This window comes from Gymnoscopelus braueri, assembly GCF_963280865.1.
Source record: "Gymnoscopelus braueri genome assembly, chromosome: 13".
NCBI lineage: Eukaryota > Metazoa > Chordata > Actinopteri > Myctophiformes > Myctophidae > Gymnoscopelus > Gymnoscopelus braueri.
In genome coordinates this window covers 52,354,402-52,372,025 of record NC_137615.1, presented here as the reverse complement: position 1 = coordinate 52,372,025, position 17,624 = coordinate 52,354,402, and the positions used below count along the sequence as shown (strand labels likewise).

At 42.0% G+C, this 17,624-nt stretch overlaps 2 protein-coding genes and 1 pseudogene across 3 annotated transcripts in view; 1 reads left to right on the top strand and 2 right to left on the bottom strand.

The window, feature by feature from the left end:
- The window catches only part of sgf29 (SAGA complex associated factor 29), a 32,479-nt gene extending 15,100 nt beyond the window's left edge, over window positions 1-17,379 (top strand). Inside the window, exons 6-10 of the mRNA XM_080446489.1 lie at window positions 527-656; window positions 11,490-11,636; window positions 15,377-15,412; window positions 15,887-16,049; window positions 16,965-17,379. Of these exons, the coding sequence (XP_080302615.1) occupies window positions 527-656; window positions 11,490-11,636; window positions 15,377-15,412; window positions 15,887-16,049; window positions 16,965-17,081 (593 nt within the window). The 3' untranslated portion in view covers window positions 17,082-17,379. The remainder of the gene's footprint in view (window positions 1-526; window positions 657-11,489; window positions 11,637-15,376; window positions 15,413-15,886; window positions 16,050-16,964) is intronic.
- Window positions 2,713-4,625, bottom strand: LOC308098648 (E3 ubiquitin/ISG15 ligase TRIM25-like; annotated as a pseudogene). Its single transcript has 2 exons — window positions 3,509-4,625; window positions 2,713-2,890 (listed from the first exon to the last, which is right to left on the bottom strand). The product of its transcript is annotated as an E3 ubiquitin/ISG15 ligase TRIM25-like (transcript).
- On the bottom strand, window positions 7,355-9,091 carry LOC308098647 (tripartite motif-containing protein 16-like; the record flags this gene model as incomplete). Its single annotated transcript, XM_080447052.1, has 1 exon — window positions 7,355-9,091. One exon carries the CDS (start codon window positions 9,089-9,091, stop codon window positions 7,355-7,357), a length of 1,737 nt encoding a protein of 578 aa, XP_080303178.1.
- Window positions 17,380-17,624: the final 245 nt, after the last annotated feature.

Sequence of the window (17,624 nt, the reverse complement as noted above, 5' to 3'; positions counted from 1 at the left end):
ATTCAATGTTATTCTCGAGTTCCACTTACTTCACCCATATCTGCATCCGGTTTCATGGCCTGGGTTCCGTTTCCGGTTTTTGATTATTTTCCCCCGGTCATTTTCGTCCAAAATAGGTAAACAAACGTTTTTTCACACGGTAGAACGGACAAACGGACAGCTTCTCTTCTATAATCTATGGTCTGGGTGACGATCAGTCATCGCCGTCGTGTTCGCGATCGTAATTTTGACGATCAAAACAATCTGGGAGGACGTCACATCCGTTTTCATGGTTTTCCTTGTCTAATCGCTCAAGAAGGTAAACAGTGACACCAGGAGCTGATCAAGCTATCATGTGCTGCTCTCTGGTGGCGGATTTGTGCGGCGTCTTTAAAAAACACTCTGATCAATTATTTTCATGAAAATTTTCAAAATATAAAAATAAAAAAAACACGAAAATTGCTGGCAATGGGGGAGTACTTTATGAAAATACTCTGGCAGTCAAAGAGTTAATGAACGATGTCTCGTTATTGTTTTCTGTCCCCAGCTGCTAAGATAGCAGGCGTGTACAGTGACAGCGACCCACCCAGGAAGACCATGAGGCGAGGCGTGTTGATGACTCTCCTCCAGCAGTCGGCCATGACGCTGCCTCTGTGGATCGGCAAGCCAGGGGACAGGTAGCTCGTCAAACCTCATTTATACGGCAATACGTTCAGGTTCACCCATTCAAACCGGGAACGCATCTCTGTCATGTTTAGATTTATTTGGGCTATTCAAAAATAGCAGATATACAAGCTATATAGCTGCGCTATGAGCTTGTAGATCTGATTTTTTTTGGGAAAAATCGTGGAAAATGTGTGCAAATCTTTGAATATATATATATACACACACACGCGCACACACACGCACACACACATATACACATTTGTAACGCAAATCTTTGCTTCTGGGGATTCTACAAATGTCTTCTAAATCCTAACAGTTTTTTGAAAAAACATTATGTTGCTATAATATCACTGGTTCTCAAAAATGTATTTGGCCGTGGACCCCCATCTCAAAATATTTTGTTCCAGGGACCCCCAGAAGTTGTAAAAAATATATATTCAAAGATTTGCACAAATTCTAAAAGTTTATTATAGTCGCGCTATGAGCTTGTATATCTGCCATTTTTGAATAGCCAAAGAAATGTTAAAATGACACAGATGCCTTCCCGGTCTTAAAGGGTTAAAGAACAGCCAATCTAAGGCACTGTTCTATACCAAATTATATGCATTGAAGTTTTGAAACTAAACTGTGCATATAGGCTGTCTCTCAGGAACTGCTTGTTCCTTGTGTTGTTTCATTCTCAAGATGTGAAAGAAAGGCTTTTTTTTAATTATATAATTTTTTTTTGTAAAGACCTTTTCACATCTGTTTACATTTGGCTACAGCGCCATTTAATCAAAAGACAGCTTTTTGGAATGCAGTGCATTCATGCGTGTGGGGGGAAAAAAGCCTGAAAAGGGCTAAATAGTTTTTCTCTTGTTCCCAGCAGAGATACTGTAAGCGGCTTACATTTGGCTATACTGCCAACACAAGTCTTTTGAAATTGCACTGTAGTTAAATCAAATGTAGTGCGCTGCATTTGTATGCTACTTTGTTATGGTCCAAAGGTACAGTATGACAAGAGATACAGTCGGCCCTCAGGTATTTTAACCCATTAAGACCTGAGGCCGAGTCTACAGATGTCTTCTAAATCAGTTTTCTGGAAAAAAAAAAATATATTGCTATATCAGTGGTGCTCAAACCTTTTCATGTCAAGGACCCCCAAAATCATATGTATTTGGCCGGGGACCCCCATCTCAAAATATTTTGTTCCAGGGCCCCCCCCCCCCCCTTGATGCAAAGAATATACGGTATTAAAAGATTTGCAAAAAAAATCAAGATCTTTCTAAAATAGCAGATCTACAAGCTCATAGCACGTCACTTCGTGCCGAGCTATGAGCTTGTATATCTGCTATTTTTGTTTCTCTCTCACACACACACACACACACTATAGTATATAGCTAAAATCTTCCCGGTTTTAATGGGTTCATATTTTCAAATATGGCCCCCTTTGAATAAAGCTAGGACACCCTATCTGACCCCCTATCTAAATATTCTGTGTACAACTTCAGTTCCATTGCATTGTGGCCTAGTACTATTGTTCATGTTATTATGTCTCTGCCAGGACATTAAGCCTATACATGCAGTCATACGCCAACATTTACTCAAATAATAGTATTTACACATATCTACTATTGTTGTTTACTATTCATGTATTTGCATTTGAATATACCAGTAATCATTTAATGCCAAAGAGTCTGTGAATTAATTTGTATTTTATTCAGATAATGTTTGAACATGACTAAAATAATCAACATCAGTGAATGTTATTTAACATGGAATATCAAACCCACACAATAATGATTACTTCATAACAAGACGGAATAATACCAAAAATCTCAAATTAATAATCCTCATTTGTCCCATGAAATTAATTGTATGAAGAGGAGAACATAATAGTAAACACTAATCGCAATTAATTGAGATAATTGAGAACCACTGGGTTGTAGTATTTTAATCAACAGAACAGTTTACTTTTTGAATGCTGATAATGTTGACCTTCAGATTAAAAAAACAACCAAAAAAAATAACCCTGTACAATTATGAATATGATTCTGGAATCATGAGAGATGACCCCCAGGGTTTGATCTACTCGAGGTCACACAACTCAGCACTGTCTCCTTCACCAAACCATAAATTATTAAACCCAAATCCAGCATAGAGGGGCTGGGTGAACGTGGTCTGGACTCGGTGGAGGAGAGTCATGTTGTCAGAGACTTTGTAGAAGGACAGAGTACCTGCACTGTGATCCAGGTACACTCCTACTCTGGAGGACACAGCACCTGGAATGTCATTAAAAGAGTTTTTGTGGTTGAAACTATGACCACCTCGCTCACACCGCAAAGACCAGGCTTTATCACTGTATGCAAATACACTTTGATCGTATACACTTTGATCATTTACTCCATGTCCGGCAACTTCATATAAGGAGCGGGATCCTGTTCTGCTGATATCCTTGTATGAAACTGCTATTTCAACAATTGCTCCCCTCCACTCTACCTCCCAGTAACGGCGTCCAGTCAGACCCTCTCTACTCAGAACCTGAAACAATTTAGTGAATCTCTCTGGATGATGAGGATACGATTGTTTTTCAGTTATTGTTACTTTTCTGTTCCATTTAGACAGAGCCAAATAGTAGTTTGCTGTGTTTGGATCCAGTGTGATTGGAACTGCATATTGTAAGAACTCATCTCTGGTCTTGGGTTCAAGCCAACCAGGAGTTGTGTTGTGGTGTCCTAAGAACCGTTCCCCGTGTGTCGACTGGGGCTGAACACTGCTCCTAAGAGGATGTGTCAAAGTAATTACAAAGAAAAGGATCACTACAAATGCCCTCTTCATTTGTTTTATTTTAATAACGTCCTCTAGTTGTTGTTTTTGTAAGAACTGGGCTCTGGTCTTGGGTTCTGGCGGCGTTGACAGTAAAACATCCACTCTTTTCACCGCCTCTGAGACGTTTGTCCCTGCCTCTCTAAGACTGTCCTCTATTTCGTCCCTGATCTTTGACACCGCCACAGTCACGTCTTCAAAGGATCTCTGAGGACGGACATTGCTGCTCACTGGGTGTGTAGCTTCGCTGATCCGTGAGAGGGAGGTGTAGCGGTGTAGAAAATGGATGTCATCCTCTATGTGTGAGATCTGCTCCAGCTCAGCATGTCTCCCCTCCAGTTCAGTGACCTCCTGCTCCACGCACTTCCTCTGTTCTTCAGCATGACTCGCTTCACGTTTCTGCTGGTCTCTGATCAGCTCCCTCACCTCAGATCGTCTTCTCTTAGTGGAAGTGGTGAGCTTATTAAAGACAGTGTCAGCGTACTCCACTGCTCTATCAGCCGAGTGATTGATGTTCTTTATCTCCTTGTGAAGCACCTTTGTCTCTTTCTCTCTCTCCTGGATTCTCTGCTGGAGGTTCTGCTGGCTCATATCAAACCTTTTCTGTCTCTCAGCCCGTTCTGCTGCAGCTGAGATTATATCATGCCCTTTGTGTTCCTCCATGGAGCACAGAGAACAGATACACTGCTGATCAGTACGACAGAAAAGCTTCCTCACCTCATCGTGACGAGAGCAGATGTTCTCCCAAAGCTCGCCGGAGGCTTTGACCAGCCTGTGTGCCTGTAAGGCGGGAGATCGATAGTGAAGCAGGAGGTGGGTGTCACAGTAAGAGACCCGACACTGAAGACACGTCTTCACAGCTTTCTGTTTTCTCCGGGTGCAGAAATCACAGGCCACATCTCCAGGTCCTTCGTAGCAGTGATCAGGAGAAGCAGCCACAGTCGTCTTTTGTACATCCATCAAGTCAGCCAACAGGTGTTTTTCTTCAGAACGGGTCTCGGGACGAACGTCTGGCTGCACTGTGGACAGCTGAATAATCCTCTTTGGTCATCCAGATTCCAGTATCCCTCAATACACCTACTGCAGTAGTTGTGTCCACAGGGAACACTCACTGGATCCTTCAGTAGATCCAGACAGATAGAACAGCCAAACTTTGCCTGGTCCAGTAGTTCTACTTAGTGCTGCTGCTGCTGTGCAATTGTACTGCGTACTGTCTGGAAAACGGGTAGAGGGCAGTTTGGCTTCTTTTCCTCAATCCTCAGAGATCACATGACGTGTGTGTGTGTGTGTGTGTGTGTGTGTGTGTGTGTGTGTGTGTGTGTGTGTGTGTGTGTGTGTGTGTGTGTGTGTGTGCGTGTGCGTGTGCGTGCGTGCGTGCGTGCGTGCGTGCGTGCGTGCGTGCGTGCGTGTGTGCGTGCGAGCGTGCGTGCGAATACCAGATAAGGTGAAATGTGTCTTTCTCTCTCTGAAACCCGCCCCCACAATAGAGGTGAATCACAGTTTCAGAGGAAGACTTGAATTCAGCTTTATTCGGACTACCACTCTTGACTCTAATGTTTACATCAGATGTCGATAACCCAAGAATAAGAACTTATTGCACACCACCTTCTTTTTGTTTAGCACCTTAAGATCCAGGACAGTGGATAAAACAGTTTCTGTAACTGTCACGGTTTAAATAGTAGCACACTATTTATACTGATATACAAGCTCAAAGCTGGTCACTTTGTGTTGCGCTTTGAGCTTGTACATCTGCTATTTTTGAACATTTTTTTTAAATTGTGAAGTGTGAGAACTACTGATTTAGAAGGCATTCGTAGAATCGGTCTCTGCCAAAGTGATGAACACATGCATGTATCACTAATAGGCTCTACAGGACTTTTACTTGTAATGGCAGAGTATTTACTAGATTGTGGTAAAAACTACATTGTACTCAACTATAACCATGAACTTCTCTCTGGGGTTAGAATGGACCCTTATGGGTCTATATACAGGTCCATTTGGTTCCATTTTTTACACTCTCAGAGTTACATTGAACACTCTCTCACAGTGTAGATAGATGGGGGGCTCAGAGATTTACATTGTATCAAATGGGGGTCCGTAGTCTTAACCCATTTAGACCTGAGGCCGATTCTAAAAACGACTTCTAAATCCTGACCCGTTTTCTGAAAAACTTCAAATATGTATTCACAAATTACAAACCCATGTATGTTGCTATATACTGTACATACATAGCAACGGGAACCGTCCTGAAAGGTATAGTTACAAATTGATTGATTGAAATTTTTATTAGGCAAAATAATGTAAAACAACACAGTTACATTTATAATACTGTACTTTTGTCTAAAAGGTCCGAGGAATTCTTGTTTCCGTTGGGGTCCTTATAAGGGTTCCCGCCCAAAATGGGTTAATGCATATCAAACTGGAAGGCCTTGATAAAAAAAACAAAATGCAGAGAATCACTGGTTTAGTAGATCAATGGTTCTTACCCTTTGGTTCGGGGTCCCCTAGGGGGGTCCCCACATGATTTTGAGGGCGGGGTCCCCAGATGAGAGTGAAGTGACAATTTAAGGACTTTTAAGACCGTTTTAATACCTAAAGAAATAAAAAAATAAAGACCATTACTGCATAACAAATACAACACAAGTCTTTTGAAATTGCACTGTAGTTAAATCAAATGTAGTGCGCTGCATTTGTATGTGACTTTGTTATGGTCCGAAGGTACAGTATGACAAGAGATACAGTCGGCCCCCAGGTATTTTAACCCATTAAGACCTGAGGCAGAGTCTACAAATGTCTTCTAAATCAGTTTTCTGAAAAACTATATCAGTGGTGCTCAAACCTTTTCATGTCAAGGACCCCCAAAATCATATGAATAAAGCTAGGACACCCCCTATCTAAATATTCTGTGTACAACTTCAGTTCCATTGCATTGTGGCCTAGTACTATTGTTCATGTTATTATGTCTCTGCCAGGACATTAAACCTGGTTATAGTCACAATACACATGCAGTCATACACCAACATTTACTCAAATAATAGTATTTACCATTGTAGTTTATTATTCACGTACTTAAATATACCAGTAATCATTTAATGCCAAAGGGTCTGTGAATTAATTTGTAATTTATTCAGATAATGTTTGAACGTGACAAAAAGAATCAACATCAGTGAATGTTATTTAACATGGAATATCAAACCCATGCACACAATAATGATTACTTCATAACAAGACAAAATGGGAGCAAATAAAATCATTCATAATCTTCATTTGTCCCATGAAATTCATTGTATGAAGAGGAGGACATAATAGTCAAACAATTATTACATAATGGTCTAATTACAATTAATTGAGATAATTGGCATAATCATCATAATCGTCATAATCATTCTGACGATTAGCTGATCTACAAGCTCAAAATGCGTCACGATGTGACACGTTTTAAGCTTGTAGATCGGCTATTTCCACTATTCATATAAAGTTATTCAATTATGTAAGTTATTTGTCATATCTGCCTTGTACACCTTTACAAAGCCTAAAAGCCAAACAGAAATGACACTTTACGACAGAAACACAATGAAATCGTTAATCTCAATTATTTGAGCGACAATTAATCGTAAAAGTAAAACAGCCTATTCAATGACATCTTCTCACTAGACAAGATAAACATATGATTTGAGTGACGATGACTACTGCAACACTACTGGTTCTCAAACTTTAAATTCAAGGAGCCACATAACTCCCCTCTTTGAGAACCACTAGGTTATAGTATTTGCATCAACAGAACAGTTTACTTTTTGAATGCTGAGAATGTTGACCTTAAGATTAAAAAAACAAACGAACAAAAAACCCTGTACAATTATGAATATGATTCTGGAGTCATGAGAGACGACCCTCAGGGTTTGATCTACTCGAGGTCACACAACTCAGCACTGTCTCCTTCTCCAAACTGAAAGTGACTAAACCCAAATCCAGCATAGAGGGGCTGGGTGAACGTGGTCTGGACTCTGTGGAGGAGAGTCATGGTGTCAGAGACTTTGTAGAAGGACAGAGTACCTGCACTGTGATCCAGGTACACTCCTACTCTGGAGGACACAGCACCTGGGATGTTGTTAAAAGAGTTTTGGTGGTTGAAAGTATAACCACCTGGATCACACCGTAAAGACCAGGCTTTATCACTGTATGCAAACACACTTTGATCATATACTTTTCTTCCGTTAACTTCATGTAAGGAGTTGGTTCCTGTTCTGCTGATATCCTTGTGTGAGACTGCTATTTCAACACTGTTTCCCCTCCACTTTACCTCCCAGTAACAGCGTCCAGTCAGACCCTCTCTACTCAGAACCTGAAACAATTTAGTGAATCTCTCTGGATGATGAGGATATGAGGAATAAATAAAGGGAAAAGAAAGAAAGAAAGAAAGATATGATTGTTTTTCAGTTATTCTTACTTTTCTGTTCCATTTAGACAGAGCCAAATAGTAGTTTGCTGTGTGTGGATCCAGTGTGATTGGAACTGCATATTGTAAGAACTCATCTCTGGTCTTGGGTTCAAGCCAACCAGGAGTTGTGTTGTGGTGTCCTAAGAACCGCTCCCAGTGTGTCGACTGGGGCTGAACACTGCTGCTTAGAGGATGTGTCAAAGTAACTACAAAGAAAAGGATCACTACAAATGCCCTCTTAATTTGTTTTATTTTAATAACCTCTAGTTGGTTTGTTTGTAAGAACTGGGCTCTGGTCTTGGGTTCTGGCGGCGTTGACAGTAAAACATCCACTCTTTTCACCGCCTCTGAGACGTTTGTCCCTGCCTCTCTAAGACTGTCCTCTAGTTCGTCCCTGATCTTTGACACCGCCACAGTCACGTCTTCAAAGGATCTCTGAGGACGGACATTGCTGCTCACTGGGTGTGTAGCTTCGCTGATCCGTGAGAGGGAGGTGTAGCGGTGTAGAAAATGGATGTGATCCTCTATGTGTGAGATCTGCTCCAGATCAGCATGTCTCCCCTCCAGTTCAGTGACCTCCTGCTCCACGCACTTCCTCTGCTCTTCAGCACGACTCGCTTCACGTTTCTGCTGGTCTCTGATCAGCTCCCTCACCTCAGATCGTCTTCTCTTAGTGGAAGTGGTGAGCTTATTAAAGACAGTGTCAGCGTACTCCACTGCTCTATCAGCCGAGTGATTGATGTTCTTTACCTCCTCGTGAAGCACCTTTGCGTCTTTCTCTCTCTCCTGGATTCTCTGCTGGAGGTTCTGCTGGATCATATCAAACCTTTTCTGTCTCTCAGCCCGTTCTGCTGCAGCTGAGATTATATCATGCCCTTTGTGTTCCTCCATGGAGCACAGAGAACAGATACACTGCTGATCAGTACGACAGAAAAGCTTCCTCACCTCGTCGTGACGAGAGCAGATGTTCTCCCAAAGCTCGCCGGAGGCTTTGACCAGCCTGTGTGCCTGTAAGGCGGGAGATCGATAGTGAAGCAGGAGGTGGGCGTCACAGTAAGAGACCCGACACTGAAGACACGTCTTCACAGCTTTCTGTTTTCTCCGGGTGCAGAAATCACAGGCCACATCTCCAGGTCCATCGTAGCAGTGATCAGGAGAAGCAGCTGCAGTCGTCTTCTGTACATCCATCATGTCAGCCAACATGGTGTTTTTCTTCAGAACGGGTCTTGGGGAGGAACGTCTGGCTGCACTGTGGACAGGGAACACTCGCTGGATCCTTCAGTTGATCCAGACAGATAGAGCAGCCAAACTTTGCCTGGTCCAGTAGAACTGCTTAGTGCTGCTGCTGCTGCTGATGCTGTTGTGCCATTTTACTGCGTACTGTCTGTAAAATAGGAAGAGTGCAGCTTGGCTCATTTTCCTCAATCCTCAGAGATCACATGACATGGGAGGTTCTTTCTGTGTGTGTGTGTGTGTGTGGGGGGGGGGGGGGGTCACAGGCTTAAACGAGGACACAGAGGAGTTTATATGCGGACAGTAGTCTCACATTTCAGCAAATATTGACTGAACGTCTCCGAGAGAGAGAGAGCCCAGAAATAATTGAAATAAAATAAAACGTGTGTGTGGGCGCTCCACGTGGGAGAGGGAGGAATATTCACCCTGTTGAAGCATGAGTCAGTGGTTTAATACCAGATATTGTGAAATGTGTTTTTCTCTCCCTCTCTTCTCTCTAAACCGCCTTTTTTGACCTCCAACCTCATTGTGAGCTTGGAGGTCCATTTAGCTGTTCTTATCAATGATGAACAAAACCTAACTGCACTTTTTTTCAGTTCCTGAAAAATCTGCTGGTTTCTGCCGGACAGCAGAGATATACATAATGTATAGGTATCACTATGTATCAATAAGTACTAGAAGCTGAACAGAATGAGTGGAGACAGGGGCAGTGAAGCTGACTCCTCAACCACTCACCCAGAGTCACCAGCTATGGATGGTGACACAATGGCATACCTGGAGCTAAATAAAGACTCATCACAACAATGCCACAAGACACAATCATGCAGAAGGAACTGACCACTGGCAGGACAGTGAAGAAAGGTCAGGGCTAAAAGGAGATCAACTGGACATGAACTTGATCAAGCTTGGTTCTGACACTATAAAGGACTGGGAACTTCGGCTCTCAGAGACCTGTCAGTAAGGATGTAATGTAGGTTGTAAGAAGAACTGAAAGCTAATCATGCCAGGATCCGGATCTGTCTGCTTTGCATGGCACTTCTCTACAATAAACTGACCATTTAACGCAATACGTCGTCTATCATAACTTGATAAATTGCCAACAAGGTGAATAACAGTTCTCTTCTTCAACAGAGGAAGACTTGAATTCAACTTTATTCAGACGTCTACTACTCTTGACTCTAATGTTTACATCAGATGTCGATAACCCAAGAATACAAACGTATTTTTGTTTAGCACCTTAAGAGCCAGGACAGTGGATAAAACAGTTTCTGGAACTGTCACAGTTTAAATAGTAGCACACTATTTATACTGATATACAAGCTCAAAGCTCACTTTGAGCTTGTACATCTGGTATTTTTGAACATTTTTGAAAGTGCGAGAACTACTGCTTTAGAAGGCATTTGTAGAATCGGCCTCAGGTCTTCATGGGTTAAAGTCAGGCAGTGGCTCAGGGGTAGAGTGGCCGGGTAGAGTGAACTGGAAACCGCAAGGTTCCCATTTCAATCCCGGGTTCCCCCAGAGTTAGTGTCGAAGTGTCCTTGAGCAAGACATTGAACCCCTAATTGCTCCCGATGAGCAATTAGGGGTTCCTCCGCCATCGGTGTATGAATGTGTGTGAATGGGTGAATGTAATGCACAATCTATGTAAAGCGCTTTGGATAAAAGCTCTATATAAATGCACCATTTACCATTTACCAGTAATGGCAGAGTGTTTCTAGATTGTACTCAACTCTAACCATGAACTTCTCTCTGGGGTTAGAATGGACCCTTATGGGTCTATATACAGGTCCATTTGGTTCAATTCTTTACACTCTCCGAGTTAAATGAACACTGTCTCACAGTGTAGATAGATGGGGGGGAGATATACTCAGAGATATACATTGTATTAAATTGGGGTCCGTAGTCTTAATGCATATCAAACTGGAGGTCCTTGATAAAAAAAAAAGCAGAGAATCACTGGTTTAGTAGATCAGTGGTTCTCAACCTGTGGGTTGGGGTCCCCTAGGGGGGTCCCCACATGATTTGTGGGGTGGGGTCCCCAGATGAGAGTGAAGTGACAATTTAAGGACTTAAAAGAAAAATAATCCACAAACTATACAATAAAAATGGTCATATAATAGAAGTTGTCAATAATAATATTGAAAATAGCCGATCTTGCGAGGCGTTGTGAGCTTGTAGATCTGCTATTTTCACAATATTTAACTGTGGAACCGGGCCAAATTGAATGCCTCAACTCCTATTCCAAGTGCTTATCAGGGTGTGTGAGGGGGGGAGGGGGTCACGGCCTGAACAGGTTGAGAACCACTGGTTCAGTAGATAATACAACATTAGTAATGTGACCTTTGTGTCTTTACCTCTGCCCCTGCAGTCCTCCTCCGCTGTGCGGTGCCACCCCGGCCAGCAGTGACTACGTGGCCAAGCAGGGGGACAAGGTGGCGGCCCGGGTGAAGGGCGTGGACGGAGACGAGCAGTGGATCCTGGCCGAGGTGGTCAGCTACAGTCACTCCACCAACAAGTATAAACATCTAATTAATAGGGAGGGGTCCGAATAATCCAATATTCGAATAATCGTTTATAGGATAAACATTTAATATTAAAAAAAATGTATATATATATATTTAGTTCTGTTGCAAAGGCTATATTGTCATCCAAACTCATTATTTCACCATGTCTTTAATGGTTTAGTTACAATAATGTAAAAGATGTACATGCTTCTGTCTTTGTTTATTTCTGAAAATCAGTTTATAGACCAATGCAATGCTGTTATTGTAACCTATGATAGTCATTTGATGAAAACACTAAACAAATCCCCAGAACTTTTTATTTTTAATCCCCAGAACATTTTTTTTTTTATTTGAAAAAGGGCCGAATATTCGAATAATCGGTATGAATAGAATTATAGTAATCGATGTTCATTTTGGTCACTTTTACTAATTAACAAACAGCACCAAAAAAATGCATTGGGCAATCGCATCCGGACGAAATGTGTCCCATCAGTACAGGGTTTTGCTTGACGTGGAATAATCTCCCATTGGCCTTAAGAGATTGTCCTTCAAGTACAATCTAAGGGGTAGCAGGGGTCTTCAACAGGGGTCCTCGGAGTTACTACAGGGGGGCCCGCCAAATCTTTGTGTGATGGGATTTTTTTTTTACATTAACCACTTGAACCCTTGCATCCCCTTTCTGAGGAGAACTTTAGCCAAAAATAGCCGATCTACAAGCTCACAACGCCTCGCAGACCAAGTTAAAAAAAAATAGTTTCATCTGAAACACAATGTTATACAATATAGTTTTTTTTTGTGGGTACTGCGGATGAAAATGGTCATCACTGCTAAATCTGGTGTATTTACCCTACATCAGGGGTTTTCAACAGGGGGTCCGGGACCCCTAGGGGGTCCTCAGAGTTACTACAGGGGTTCCGTGATATGATTTGTTTTGTTTTACCATAACCACTTGAACCCTAGCATCCCTTTTTCTGAGGATAACTATAGCCAAAAATAGCAGATCTACATGCTCACAACGCCTCGCAGTGCAAGGCGTTGTGAGCTTGTAGATCTGCTATTTTTGGCAAAGAGGTATATAAGTGTAGAGGGAAAAAAGAGCAGACCAAGTAAACAAAAAAAGTTCAATCTGAAACACAATTTTATACAATATAGTGGGGGTCCCTGCTTCATCTCTCTCTCAACTAGGGGGTCCTGGGCCTGAAAACGTTGAAGACCCATGCCCTACATTATTATGTACTTTTCATGAAGATGCTCTGTCCGGTCGACATAAACAAATAAATAGCCTATCTATATGCTCACAACGTTGAGAGCTTATATATCGGATTAGTTTTTTAAATTGTTGAACGTTTTTGACCTATAATGAAAGGCCCAAAATAGGGGTGCGAGGTTTAAAGTTGTTAATAATGGATATAAACACACACAGTGTTAATTTGACAGCAAATTTTTATTCAGCTTTAGTCATAGTCTTTTGTGTAAAATTCAATTTAGTCATATTTTAGCCATCTGAAATGTTTTTGTTTTAGTCTAGGATTAGTTGACGAAATAAATGATAATTACTGCAGTTGATTTAGTCAACAAAAAAATATTTTTGGCAGGCTGTGATGGTGTTGTAAAGCATGATTTATACTTTGCTGCATGCTGAAAATAGCCCATTGGCTACAGACTCCCCACACAACCAAGCATAACATGACTTGTCTTAGTTCTATTGGATCTCTTCTCCACTAGTCCCTCCCTAACCTTCTAGTCTAGTTTTTATTTGTTCCCCCTGAGTTAGTGTCAAAGTGTCCTTGAGCAAGACACTGAACCCCTAACTGTAAAGCACTTTGGATAAAGTTGCTTTGTGTATATTAATGCACCATTTCACTTTGGGTCTAATAATAATACTAATAACAATATTATCACAATATGATTAATATAATCTCAGTTTAGGACAGTGGTGTAAAGTAACTAAGTACATTTACTCAAGTACTGAACTGTACTGTACTTTACTGGAGTATTTTCAATACTTTTACTTTTCAGATATAAATTATCATAGTATATAAAACATACATTTGAAAATAGCCCATCTATAAGCTCACAAGTAAAAGTCTGGTGTTAAAAATGTACTTGAGTAAAAGTACAAAAGTATTGGTATCAAAATGTACTTAAAGTACCAAACATAAAAGTACTGAAATGTTTGAAAATAGGAGATCTACAGTGAGCTTGTAGATCGGCTATTTTCAAATAGCCTAGGTATAAAATAACAATAAAGTGGTTAATTTATGTTTTATAATATAATAATTCATATCTGCAAAGTATTAAGTAACTAAAGTTTTCAAATAATTGTAGTGGAGTAAAAGTACAATATTTGCCTCTGAGATGTAGTGGAGTAGAAGTAAAAGTACAGACAATTGGAAACACTCAAGTAAAGTACAAATGCCTTGAGTACATGTACTTAGTTACTTTCCACCAATGCCCCCCCCCTAACTGCTGCGCTACTCAGTCACTGCCCGCTGCCACTTAGACCCTGGTGTCGGTACGACACCTACTGGTTGCCAAGTGATACTGCTCTGAACCTCATAAGTTCTAATATCTACAGTATAGTAGGGCTGTCACTGATTCTGACATTTGACTTTCTGCTATTTTCACTATTTTTGAAAGTGTTAGAAAATATATGAAAATTTTTCAAACAAGGAAACTATTATGACGATTATCTCAAATAATTGCGATTAGGCGTTTATTTAACCCATTAAGACCGGGATAAAAAGCGCTATATAAATGCACCATTTAGTGAGCTTGTAGATCTTTAATTTTTTTTTGAAAAATCGTGAAAATTTGTGCAAATCTTTGAATATGTATATTTATTAACACATTGGGTGCCAGAGGTTTATTAAAATATTATACTTTGAGTGCCAGGACTTTTTAAAGATTTTGAACCTTTTTCAAGTAGTCACAAAATATTTTCAGTGATCACCGTCCTCACGGTGATCCCCTCATTACACACATACAGGTCTCGTACAATCGGGGGGAAAAAATTTAAAACATTCGGAAATCCATTCCACAGTTGCAGCCTGTTGAAAATAGTTAAATTAACATTGTAAAAAAAAAAAGTGCACAGGAGCCGAGATACAGGTTTTTGAAGTCATAAGTTAACCAGGAGGTGGATTGGAGTCTAAATCTTGTAGGAGTGATATTTCCTGTTGCTGTGAAGAAAAAAAAAAAAAAAGTAATTTTTTTTTTTTTTTTTTCAAAAACCGTATATATACGGTTTTGGCACTCAACGTTAGTATGCGCAAAACCGTATATATACGGTTTTGGCACCCAATGTGTTAAAGCGAATAGTTGTAACTCAAATCTTTGCTTCTGGGGATTCTACAAATGTCTTCTAAAGGGGATTCTACAAATGTCTTCTAAATCCTAATTTTTTTTTTGTGTGTCTATATCAGTGGTTAAATTTGAGTAAAACATTTTCGCTTAAATATATATATATTCAAAGATTTGCACACATTTTCACGATTTTTTTTTCAAATCTACTCGGTGACACGCTATGAGCTTGTAGATCTGATATTTTTGAATAGCCAAAGAAATATAAAAATGACACAGATGCGTTCCTGGTCTTAATGGATTAATAATTGTGACAGGCATACATCTCCTCTGGCTAAGGAGGGATTGCCTCTTGTATTAGTGGTAGAAATGTGGTCTCCCGTGCAGGAGAGCACATTTGAGTACAAATTACTCATATGTGCAAATGACCTTTTCTCTGTCCCCCCAGGTATGAAGTGGATGATATTGATGAAGAGGGCAAAGAGTGAGTTCTTTGCTGTCTCCTATTCTCGACCGCCTTTCTTTTTGAAATCTCCATTTGCTTTTATTCTCGTTTGTCTTCTATAAATACATCTTTCATTGAAAAAGATTTGAAGCACAAAACAATTTGTGTTGTGCCTCAAATCATTTTTATTTCTGGGACCCCAATCGACACTGTAGACTCTAGATCGTTTCATTCAGTGGTTCTACAAACTGGGGCCCGGGGACCCCCAGGGGGTCCTTGAGGAGTTACAGGTCTGTAACTCTGAGAGTGTACAACGGGTCCATTTGGTTCCATTTGTACACTCTCAGAGTTAGGATTTTATAGTGTAGATTATTAGGGTCCCAGAGATAGAACATTTGTATTCATTGGGGGGTCGTTGGCCTCATGCATATCAAACTGGGGGTCCTTGAAATGAAAGTTTGAGAAACAAATGGAAACCAAATGGACCTGTATATATCTGTCTGCTTTGAGCAGGAGGCACATGCTGAGTCGGAGACGCATCATCCCGCTGCCCCAGTGGAAAGCCAACCCGGAGACGGACCCTGAGGCTCTCTTCAGTAAAGACCAGCTGGTGCTGGCCCTCTACCCCCAGACCACCTGCTTCTACCGGGCCCTCATACACACACCTCCACACCGGGTGAGTGCGCACGCACGCACGCACGCACGCACGCACGCACGCACGCACGCACGCACGCACGCACGCACGCACGCACGCACACACACACACACACACACACACACACACACACACACACACACACACACACACACACACACACACACACACACACACACACACACACACACACACACACACACACCGCTCCACACCGGGTGAGTGCACACACCCACACACACACACACACACCGGGTGAATACCGGACCACTCACACACGCGCGCGCACACACACCGGGTGAGCACCGGACCCTACACACACACACACACACACACACACACACACACACACACACACACACACACACACACACACACACACACACCGCTCCACACCGGGTGAGTGCACACTAGCACACGCACACCTCCACACCGGGTGAGTGCACACACCCACACACACACACACACACCGGGTGAATACCGGACCACTCACACACGCGCGCGCACACACACCGGGTGAGCACCGGACCCTACACACACACACACACACACACACACACACACACACACACACACACACACACACACACACACACACACACACACACACACACACACCCAATACACACACACACACACCGGGTGAATACCGGACCACTCACACACGCGCGCGCACACACACCGGGTGAGCACCGGACCCTACACACACACACACACACACACACACACACACACACACACACACACACACACACTCACTGTATTTTCTGCATGGGTACTTCGGATGAAAATGAGCTTGCTAAATCAGGTGTATTTACACTACATCTTTCATATAATATCATCAACATGCGCTGTCCTGTCACACATAAACGTATGAATAAAAATAAAAGCAATGATCCATTGACACACATCTGACCAGCGCTCTGTGCTTTGCAGCCCCAGGACGACTACTCTGTGCTGTTTGAAGACACGTCGTACGCAGACGGCTACTCGCCTCCGCTCAACGTGGCCCAGCGCTACGTGGTGGCCTGCAAGGAGAACAAGAAGAAATGAAACCACCACGAGGAGGAGAAGACGACGACGTGAAGACCTGGACGAGAGCCGTGGGGGGGCAGTGGCGAGACTGAACAGAATAACACTAACCTCCATTTATGTGTGAACAGAGTTGTCGGGAATAGGCTCTTATACGCAGCAGCCATGTTGGAAAAGAATCGGGGCCTCTTCCTTTTACTTCCTTCACAGGTGTTACTGTACCAATGATACTAATGAAGGCTCTGTTCCATTTAGTGTAGCACAGTGGTTCTCAAACTTTTTAATTCCAAGGACCCCTATAACTGTGAGAGTGTACAAATGGAACCAAATGGAAATATACCGTAAGGGTCCATTTGGTTCCATTTGTACACTCTCAGCGTTACACACCCGTAAGGGCCCATTTGGAAGCCCCTCAAGGAACCATGAGGGTCCCTGGACCACACTTTAGTTTTGTTTCCAGTGAGCCGACATGCACAATATCAGCACCCTGACTCTGTTTGACCAGAATGGAGCAGAGCCTTCAATTAGTATCATTGTTAACACCTGTGACGGGAAGTAAGTAAG